This window comes from Rhinopithecus bieti, unplaced genomic scaffold (genome assembly GCF_001698545.2).
Source record: "Rhinopithecus bieti isolate Rb0 unplaced genomic scaffold, ASM169854v2 scaffold_35856, whole genome shotgun sequence".
In the NCBI taxonomy this organism is placed as follows: domain Eukaryota; kingdom Metazoa; phylum Chordata; class Mammalia; order Primates; family Cercopithecidae; genus Rhinopithecus; species Rhinopithecus bieti.
The window spans coordinates 1504863-1515274 of record NW_016815820.1 but is presented as its reverse complement, the minus strand read 5'-3'; the positions used below and the strand labels follow the sequence as shown (position 1 = coordinate 1515274).

General features: G+C 39.8%; 1 protein-coding gene across 2 annotated transcripts in view; it reads left to right on the top strand.

Moving 5' to 3' along the window:
* KAT7 (lysine acetyltransferase 7) overlaps positions 1-10412 on the top strand; it is a 43545-nt gene that overhangs the window by 16236 nt on the left and 16897 nt on the right. The window contains exons 5-7 of one of the 2 annotated variants that reach the window (XM_017853940.1): positions 3093-3175; positions 6831-6920; positions 9147-9245. In XM_017853940.1, the coding sequence (XP_017709429.1) occupies positions 3093-3175; positions 6831-6920; positions 9147-9245 (272 nt within the window). The remainder of the gene's footprint in view (positions 1-3092; positions 3176-6830; positions 6921-9146; positions 9246-10412) is intronic. The other variant, XM_017853941.1, reaches the window with a different exon arrangement.

The window sequence follows — 10412 nt, the reverse complement described above, 5'->3', positions numbered from 1 at the left end:
AAAAAAAAAAAAAAAAAAAAGAATTTTTTGTACTTGTGAAAAATTGAAACTCTATAAAAAAGTTTGAAGTGCATTAAGTAAAAATTTCCCTTCACTCATACCCCCAGAACCGTGCCACAGATAGAAAACTTCTGTTTGCAGTTTTCTATGAATGCTTCCAAGAAGTTTTTCTACATATATAAGCACACATATATGTACATGTATTTCCTTTTTGTGATTATTCATAAAAGGGGAAATAGGATACATTCATTGGTTGTACATCTTGGATATTTTACATTATTAGTATTTAGAGGTCTGTGTTTTTAGAAGATGCAGAGAATTTCATTATGTTGATAGTTCATAAATATTTAAATTGTCTCATTGACATTTAGATTGTTTCTCATTTTTAGCTTTTTTGAACAGTACTGTAATGGGTAGCCTTGTATGTACATATTTCGGTGTCTTTCTAGCAAATCTGTAGGATAAATTCATAGCAGTGGAATTTTTAGGTCAATAGATCAGCTGTTTCTTTTTTAATGTACATGATAGATTGGTTTTCATTAACATATAAAAGAAAACATGACCTGAATAAGTTACTAAGAAGTATGGATATGCCCGGGCACAGTGGCTTACGCCTGTAATCCCAGCACTTTGGGAGGCCAAGATGGGTGGATCACCTGAGGTCGGGAATTCGAGACCAGCCTGGTCAACATGGTGAAACCCCGTCTCTATTAAAAATACAAAATTAGCCGGGCGTGGTGGCGGCGCTTGTAATCGCAGCTACTCAGGAGGCTGAGGCAGGAGAATCGCTTGAACCTGGGAAGTGGAAGTTGCAGTGAGCGGAGATTGCCCCTTTGCACTCCAGCCTGGACAACAAGAGTGAAACTCCATCTCAAAAAAAAAAAAAGAAGTATGGATATATAGTATCTGAAAAACAAGTCTTGCAGTAGTAGTGACAACTCCTTTATATATATATATATATTTTTTTGAGACAGTCTCTCTGTCACCTAGGCTGGAGAGTGGTGGCGTGACCATGGCTCACTGCAGCCTTGAATTCCTGGGCTTAAGTCATCCTGCCACCTCAGCCTTCTGAATAGCCAGGACTACAGGCATGGACCACCATGCCTGGCTAATTATTTTTATTTTTGTAGAGGTGGAGTCTCACTATGTTGCCCAGGCTGGCCTCGAGCTTTTGGATTCACGTAGTCCTCCTGCGTTGGCCTCCCAAAGTGCTGGGATTATAGGTGTGAGCCACTGCGCCCAGCTGACACTAGGTTGTATATATGGTATTTGATCAGTGAGGATGGTTTTTCTGTCCGAGATAATTTTGCGGATCTCTAAAATTGCATTTTTTTTTTTTTTTTTTTTGAGACGGAGTCTTGCTCTGTTGCCCAGGCTGGAGTGCAGTGGCCGGATCTCAGCTCACTGCAAGCTCCGCCTCCCAGGCTCACGCCTTTCTCCTGCCTCAGCCTCCTGAGTAGCTGGGACTACAGGCGGCCGCCACCACGCCCAGCTAGTTTTTTTTTTGTATTTTTTAGTAGAGACGGGGTTTCACCGTGTTAGCCAGGATGGTCTCGATCTCCTGACCTCATGATTCGCCTGTCTCGGCCTCCCAAAGTGCTGGGATTACAGGCTTGAGCCACTGCGCCCGGCCTTGATTTTTATATATTTTTAAGTAGAGACGAAGTTTCACCATGTTGGCCAGGCTGACCTCAGGTGATCTACCTACCTCGGCCTCCCAAAGTGTTGGGATTACAGGCGTGAGCCACCGTGCCTGGCCCTAAAATTGCATTTTTAATAATACAGTCCCAGAGAAATGGTGGCCTGAATGTCCTAAAATCACCCACTCCCCAATACTTGGACTGTTTTTTTTCTTTTTAAAGTTTATTCTGTAAATTATGTTGTGTAAGCTTTAAACTCCCACTGTCTTCTTTACCCCCAATTAAATATATGTATATATTTTTTAATGAAAGATGAAGATTTTTGTAGACTCGCTATTCAGCTTAGCTAACTTTATATCTCATTAGAATTGTCCTCCGAGCCCTTTCAATCTTAGGTGTTTTATAAACCTTTTGGTTGAAGAGAAATATATAAAAAGGAAATAATGTTCAATTCCCTGTGTGTTTTCAAAAAAACCACATGAAAAATAGATGAATGAAGAGAAACCTATTTAAATAAAACAAGCTTTCGTGTATTGTTATTCCTTATGTTTTTCCGTCTTCAGAAGGCCTTGTGTTACTGCCTGTTTCGGGCGTGATGGCTCATGCCTGTAATCCTAGCACTTTGGGAGGTGGAGGCAGGAAGATTGTTTGAGTCCAGGAGTTCAGGACCAGCCTGGGCAACACAGTGAGACCCGTTTCTACAAAAAATTTTAAAATAGGCCCAGTGTGATGTTGTGAGCCTATAGTCCTGGCTACTTGGGAGGCTGAAGTGGGAGGATCACTTGAGCCCAGGAGTTCAAGGTTGCTTTGAGCCATGGTTGCACCACTGCATTCCAGCCTAGGTGACATAAAAATTTTTTAAAACGCAAAAAAAATCTGATTATAGAAGAATCCTAAATCTTGAAGCAAAACTCTGTTCTCCCTCCAAAAAATAAGTATTTAATCTGGTTTAAAGTTACGTAAAGGTGTTTACTTATATGATAGAAAAGGCCGTTTCTTTCTCCATTTTTCATAAATTTATTTTGAGTATTGAAAGGGGTTAAATTCAGGTTGGATAGCTTGCACAGTAGAAAGAAAAGTACACTTGACCTGATTAATTTAGCGTAGGAGAGTTACATTCCACCGAAAGAAAGTGTTCCTGTTCATTGTCTTGTGCTTTATTACAAATGTTGACTTCTTGACATTTTGAGATTTGAGAAGTCTAAGAGCAGAAAGAACGATGGTTTATATTGATCATACATAAGCATGTTCAAAGATAGCCAGATCCATCCTGTGGAAGAAAAGAATGAGTGCAAGTTATAGCCCTACCAGCCTTACCTCTGGTGGATTCAGTCTGATCAGACATATATTTGATAAAAATGATGTAGTGAAAAAACAGGTTTGTCATAGAGAAACATACTACTTTCTAAGCTTGTCTTCTTTCTTGAGATTAAGTTTTCCCTCCTTTAACAGGACACCTTACAGGAAAACATGAGAGACATTTCTCCATCTCAGGATGCCCACTCTATCATAACCTCTCAGCTGACGAATGCAAGGTAATTGTGTTCTCGTTTATTCAACATATGCCTTTTGAGTGCTTATCTTTTGCCAGGCACTTTACTAAACACTGGGGATACAGTGGCCAATAAGATGGGCAGGGTCCTTGTTCTTACATTGTAGTGAAGGAAACATAAAAACCAGTGTGCTTTTTTAGAAAAAACTAGTTAAACAGACAAAAGAATTGTAATATGTTATGAGTGCTTTGAAAGAAATTAACAAGGAGATTATGAAACATTTGGAACATCAGCCACTAGTGCATTGATATTTTCTATTGAAAATTGGCTTCGAAGACTGCTAGGGACTTATTACACTAAGGAATAATTTGCGTAAATATGTGATCTTAATATTTATGCATTCAGTTCTCTTCTTATAAATCTATGAAGTCATTTTGCTTTTAAAACTTTTCATAATTCTTGTCCCTTTTTCTGTCCTTTTCTATGAAATACTTTTTGTTACTGTCAGTTACACCTACTCTTGGTTGATTCTTCTTTTAAATTCTTGAAACATAGCTCCTAAATAACCTTTGGGATTTTGAGATGATGTATTTAGGAGTAGAAGCTCAGATCCTATTTGTATGTTCCTGTGTGGGTTGCTGTTCCCAAGGATGGAACCAAAGATCTAATTATGGGGAAGCAAGAGTGGAAAATGTTATTAATTAAATGGATTGCTTGAGTAGTATTCAATAGGTTCTCTAAGCTGGTTAGACCAAAGTATTATTGTTGTTTTTGTCGTTACTTTGCTAATGATGCCAGGGTCACAGGTTTATTCCTGTCTGAGCCAATTTCATTGTGAGGAAAATTAGATTCCCTAGCTAACATTGATTTTCCTTGATTCAGGTATTTGTTCTCTTATTTACAGGTAGACTACAGGGGTAAAAGTTTCTTTTATGTGGTTAGTCTTTCAGCAAAGTAGTGTACTTTCCGTGTTTATATGGATTTTAAGTTGAATGATCCTACTCTTACTTTTCTTCATTCCAAATCTTTTTATAAGCGGCAGTTCCTTCTGCTCTGTGTAAAAGTAAGTTGTAGATCTTCCCATTGTCTTCCCATTAGCCTGGGACTAAATCAGAACAGAAGAAGCTGTGCCCCCGTCTGTGTCAGAAGCAGGCAAGTCTTTAGGTACTTCTTTCTCAGAAAATAACTGCGATCCCTGCTTGTTGAGAGTTGTTCTCTACCATTTGTCTCTAAATGTAATGATCTGATACTATGGATGATTTTACATAAAAATCTTCTGAGATGTCTTTTGCTTTTGAAATTGTTAGTTTATAACAATATGACTGTGTTGTGTTAAGCAGCTTATTTTAGAAAAAGAAAAATTTGAGTTTGGAGAAGAAAATTCTGATAAAAGGAAAACATTTCTATCCTGAATTTATCCTCTTCGTTCCCTCCTCTTTGCAAGGGGCATTAGGCTCAGCATAATCCATCTTTACTACTGGAACATGTGCATGGAGGATCAGGAGAATTTCTGAGATGATATATTTTTATTACATTTAGAACTGTAAGTGGAAAGATTAGATAAATTCCCCACATTTATTAACAGCTCTAATGTTTTTGAAGAACCTGCATATATGTGATTGCTCTTGAGTTTCCCAGGACACCCTTGCGATCAGTGATGTTACATTTGTATTCAATCATACATTTCTGTAGCTGCATGTACCAAATACAGGTATCTGAAGATTCAGTGAATAAAAGACTGCATTTAAGGAGCTTATGTTCTCATAGGGGGAGGCAACATAAACCTTCAAATTAATAAGTAAATAATTTTGTGCAGTGATAAATATTGTGAGGAAAAAAGATGAATGATACAGTCTGTTTTGGGGGTGAGGGTAGGGATAGCCCTGCTTTTCCCAGGATGGTCCAGGAAGACCTTCCTGAGGAGTTGGCATTTGATCTGGTACATGGATGATGGCAAAGAAGCAGTTGTGTAAAGATCTAGGAGAAAAGATACCTAAGTAGAAGGAACAGCAAGTGCGGAGGCCATGAGGCATGGCTAAACTGATGGGTTTGAGAGGCTGAATGAAAGTAGGCTGTGTATGGCTGGATCCAGATCATAAAGGACCTTGTGGACCTTGGCACAGGAGTATACTTTTGTTCTGATAGAATGAGAAGCATTTGGGGGGCTTTATCAAAGGCATGATAGGATTTCATGCACACTTTTTAAAACTGAAGGCTTGCTAATGTGAAGAATGGAGTGTGGGGGCAAGAGTTGATGCAGGGTATAAGGTGCTTGGGAGACTACATGGAAGTTCAGGCAGTAATTGGTGGACTGGACTAGCTTTGTATCGACAGCAATTCTAAGACTAGTTTGGATTCAGGATACATTTTAGAGGGGAGCAACCTGTTAGGCTTGCTGATTGATTTGATGTGAGGTGTGAGAAAAGAGAAGAATCTAGGGTAACCTTCAAGTTGTTGACCGGATCAGCTATTTAGATAGTATTGCCATTTATTAATACTGGAAAGATTTGGGGTAGAGCAGATTTGTGGAGAAATGCCAGGCGTTCTGTTTTGACCATTCTGAGTTTTAGTGGTGAAGTGGAATAAGCAGTTGGATATTCCCAGTTCCCAGATTATGAAACAGAAACTATTGAGAGCTGATGTGATTTGTCTGAGGTCAATGTAACTACAGAGTTAAGTTTCCCTGGAGACTTGAACCCAGGTTTTCTTTTTTTTTTTTTTTTTTTTTGAGATGGAGTCTCGCTCTGTCACCCAGGCTGGAGTGCATTGGTGCAATCTCGGCTCACTGCAACCGCAGCCTCCTGGATTCAAACAATTCTCATGCCTCAGCTTCTTAAGTAGCTGGGATTACAGGTGTGCGCCGCCACGTCTGGCTAATTTTTGTATTTTTAGTAGAGACGAGGTTTCACCATGTTGCCCAGGCTGGTCTTGAACTCCTGACCTCAAGTGATCTGCCCACCTTGGCTTCCCAAAGTGCTGGGATTACAGATGTGAGGCACTGCGTGTGGCCAAACCCAGGTTTTCTTTTTTCTTTTCTTTTTTTTTTTTGAGATGGAGTCTCGCTTTGTTGTCCAGGCTGGAGTGCAGTGGTGCGATCTAGGCTCACTGCAACCTCCGCCTCCCATGTTCAAGTGATTCTCCTGCCTCAGCTTCCCAAGTAGCTGGGATCACAGGCGCCTGCTACCATACCCTGCTAATTTTTTGTATTTTTAATAGAGACAGGGTTTCACCATGTTGGCCAGGCTGGTCTCGAACTCCTGACCTTAGCTCATCTGCCTGCCTCAGCCTCCCAAAGTGCTGGGATTACAGGTGTGAGGCACCACGCCCAGCCCAAACCCAGGTTTTCTAATGTTTCCTTTGTACTTCCATACTCTATTCTTGCACTTCCTCATGCTTTTTTTAAATTTGTTGTACTTTGGGAAGAGTCCAGGCTCAGAGTCATCAGACATGATTAAAACCTTAGTGATCCCATCATTTAGCTGTTATCGTTTCAACTTCTCTGATTCTGTTACTGGCTGAGAAGGCAGAATGTGAAGCTTGCGTTATCTCTTTCTTGTAGAGATTGTGATAATAAGTGTGAAGACGCTTTGAAAGTAAAGTACAACATAAATCCAAGGCATTATCATTGTATTCTTATGCTTTAAGTAAACGTAGTCTTAGAAGCAGGTGGATTTATTGACGTTGTTGATGGTTGCAGGTGAGAGCACAGAGCCGGGATAAGCAGATAGAAGAAAGGATGCTGTCTCACAGGCAAGATGACAACAACAGGCATGCAACCAGGCACCAGGTATGGGCCTTGTTAAAGTGCTGGCCACTCATAGTTTGAGGTCCATTTCTTGGATCTCCTCTATAATTGTCTTCAGGCGTGTCTATGCCTCATTTCCTGTGATATGTCTTCCAGATATACTTAGAATCACGTTTCTTTTTCAAACAGTAAATTTTCATAAAACACTTCTGCCTCATGAGGGAATCATGCTATCTGTAGTAATAGTAGTAGTAGTACTAGTAGTAGTAGTAGTAGTAGTAGTAGTAGTAGTAGTAGCAGTAGTAGTAGAATATAATTCTGATTATTCGAAAGATTACACTTGCTGCTTCATTTCCTCACTTTGCATCCTTTAAGACTATTGTAGCTTGCTTTCAAACTTCTCCACTCTGCTAGCACCTTTCCAAGGCCACCAGTGACTTTTCCCCAGCATTTGACACTTGCTGACTGTGTTATTTTTCTTGTACTTGTCTCTTCCCTTGGTTTGTAGGGAGCATCCTGGCTTGGTCCTAATCCTCCTCCTGCCTCTCTAAACATTCCTGCCACATTGGTTGCGCTTAATTCCTTGTTCTTCCCTAAATGCCTTTGGTCTTCACTCTTGCTGTTTTCCTGCCTGGAACACTATACCTGTACCGAGAAGAGATTGTATTTTCTTTCAAGGCCTGTGCAGTTCTCAGCTGTTGCAGGATTTTTTCCCAAATTCTCTCCCACCGTTAATGAATTTCTTCCTTATGTATTACCGTTGTAGTGCTCTCAAAATATGCCTTTGTGACATATTGTATTTTGTTCATCATTTAGGTGTCTGTTTTTGCAATTAGATTAGGTGGATAGCAGAGATGTATGGTGATAAGGAAGAAGTTTGGCTTTGGAGCCAAACAGATGTGAATTTGAATACTGATTAACTCTAGCTTTGTTGTCCTGGGCAGGTCAGCTAACCTATTTCTTTGTTAATAAGAAGAGGTGAATAATGCCTTCCTGGCAGGGGAGTCAGCTAAATAATGTATGTAAAGCACCTCTACTCAGTGCTTGGCAGGTAAAAAGCACTCCATAAGTGGTAACTACACTTTTCTTCATTGTCTATCTTGGGTGTTATTTTATTTTATTTATTTAATTTATTTAAGTTTTAAACAGAGTTTTTACTCTTTTTGTCCAGGCTGGAGTGCAATCCCAGGTTCAGGCGATTCTCTTGCCTTAGTCTCCCAAGTAGCCAGGATTACAGGGGCACGCCACCACGCCCAGCTAATTTTGTATTTTTAGTAGAGACGGGGTTTCACCATGTTGGCCAGGCTGGTCTTAAACTCCTGACCTCCAGTAATCCACCCACCTTGGCCTCCCAAAGTGCTGGGTTTATAGGCGTGAGCCACCGTGCCCAGCCTTGGGTTTTATTCTTACTCAGTTTTTCTATTTAAATGAATATATATAAATGAATTTTTATACCACTGTTGATCAGATCAATAAGCATTAATTGGAAAACAGTTCTTGTTGCTTTGGTGGAGACGTCCATCCTTAGTTTATGTTAATAGTAAAATAAGTTTGTTTTCCTGAACCTGTATTTAACTGACAGTAAAGGTGATGTGGTGATGGTAACCTGATTTGGAATTTTTAAATTGCCATATTCATGAAAAAATTAGCTGGGCGTGGTGGTATACATCTGTAGTCCCAGTTACTTGGAAGGCTGAGACAGGAGGATGGCTTGAGCCCAGGGGGTAGAGGTTGCAGTGCGCCATGATTGTGCTGCTGCATTTCAGCCTAGGCGACAGAGCGAGACCCTGCCTCAAAAATAATACAAATGAATAAAATAAAATTGCCATATGATTTGCAGTGTGGCTAGAACATTTCTGGCATTTTTTTCTCTTTACATTTTAAAAAACGTTTTGGTACCTTCTTTTTTTGTTTGTTTTTGAGACAGTCTCGCTCTGTCTCCCAGGCTGGAATGCGATGGCATGATTGGCTCACTGCAACCTCTGCCTCCCAGGTTCAGATGATTCTCCCGCCCTCAGCCTCCCAAGTAGCTGGGATTACAGGAGCACACCACCACGCCTGGCTAATTTTTGTATTTTTAGTAGAGACGAGGATTCACCATGTTGGCCGGGCTGGTCTCGAACTCCTGATCTCAGGTGGTTGGCCCGTCTTGGCCTCCTAAAGTGTTGAGACTACAGGCGTGAGCCACCGTGCTGGACCTTGGCACTTTCATTTTGAAGCTTAGCTTTATAAGGAGTTTTCTCTCAGTTTTCTCCTTTTTCCTTTTAGGCACCAACGGAGAGGCAGCTTCGATACAAGGAAAAAGTGGCTGAACTCAGGAAGAAAAGAAATTCTGGACTGAGCAAAGAACAGAAAGAGAAATATATGGTGAGGAAAAGTTAAATATTAAATGAGCATGAACTCCTGCTATCACATTTGATTCCTTTTGCTTTCTGAGCTTGTGCCTTTCAGATTTGCCATTTAGTATTCTCTACATGTGAATACCAAGTGACTCTTCTATGGCACTTAGAGTTTATTTCATCCCCTAAAACTGAGTTGTTGAGAGTGGAAACAGGAGGTCTTGGGAAAATGAAATACCATTAGAATTTAGATTTAAAAAAATTTGATCCTCTGGTTGTTCATAAATTTTACTTTCATCTTAAAGGGTTAAATTTACCCACTAGAACACATGCCATGGCACTGGAAACGTCTGTATGAAGAAAAATAGTCAACCTTAATAGTAGGCTGCTTATTTTAATGGAAAAATAGATTTCCTCCATGATTAAAAGGTATTAATTGGGTGAATATTCTATAATAGATATTCTTGTAGTATTTTAACTTTTTTTCTAATTTTAGAAGTAATTATCTTACATTTGTAAGATAATTTAGAGTGATTAAGCAAAGTGTATGGAAGAAAACAAATCCTACCACCTAAAATAGCCACAGTTAGTGTTTTGGATATATCCTAGCTTTTTCACAATCCCTTATTTATGTAATTGCCTTCTTACTGTATGTAGCACTTTGAATTCTGTCTTTTCACTGAAACATCTTTTTTTTTTTTTTTTTTTGAGACTGAGTCTCACTCTTATCAGCCAGGCTGGATGGAGTGCAATGGCATGATCTCAGCTCACTGCTACCTCTGCCTCCTGGGCTCAAACAGTTCTCCTGCCTCAGCCTCCCGAGTAGCTGGGATTACAGGCATGTGCCACCACGCCTGGCTAATTTTTGTATTTTTAGTAGAGACGGGGTTTCACCATGTTGGCCAGACTGGTTTCGAACTCCTGACCTCAGGTAATCTGCCTGCCTCGGCCTCCCAAAGTGTTGGGATTACAGGTGTGAGCCACTGTGCCTGGCCTTAAACATCTTTTTTTAGGAAAAGATTTTATTATAAATGTATTAATACATACTTACTACTGAAAATACCAAAAATATAGAGAAGAAACATTCCAATTAAAAAAAATTGTCCTTCAAGATACAAAGCACTGCTTAACATTTTGATGTGTGTTCTTTCACAGTCTTTGTCTTTTTCTTTTTTTTCTTTTTTTTTTTTTTTTT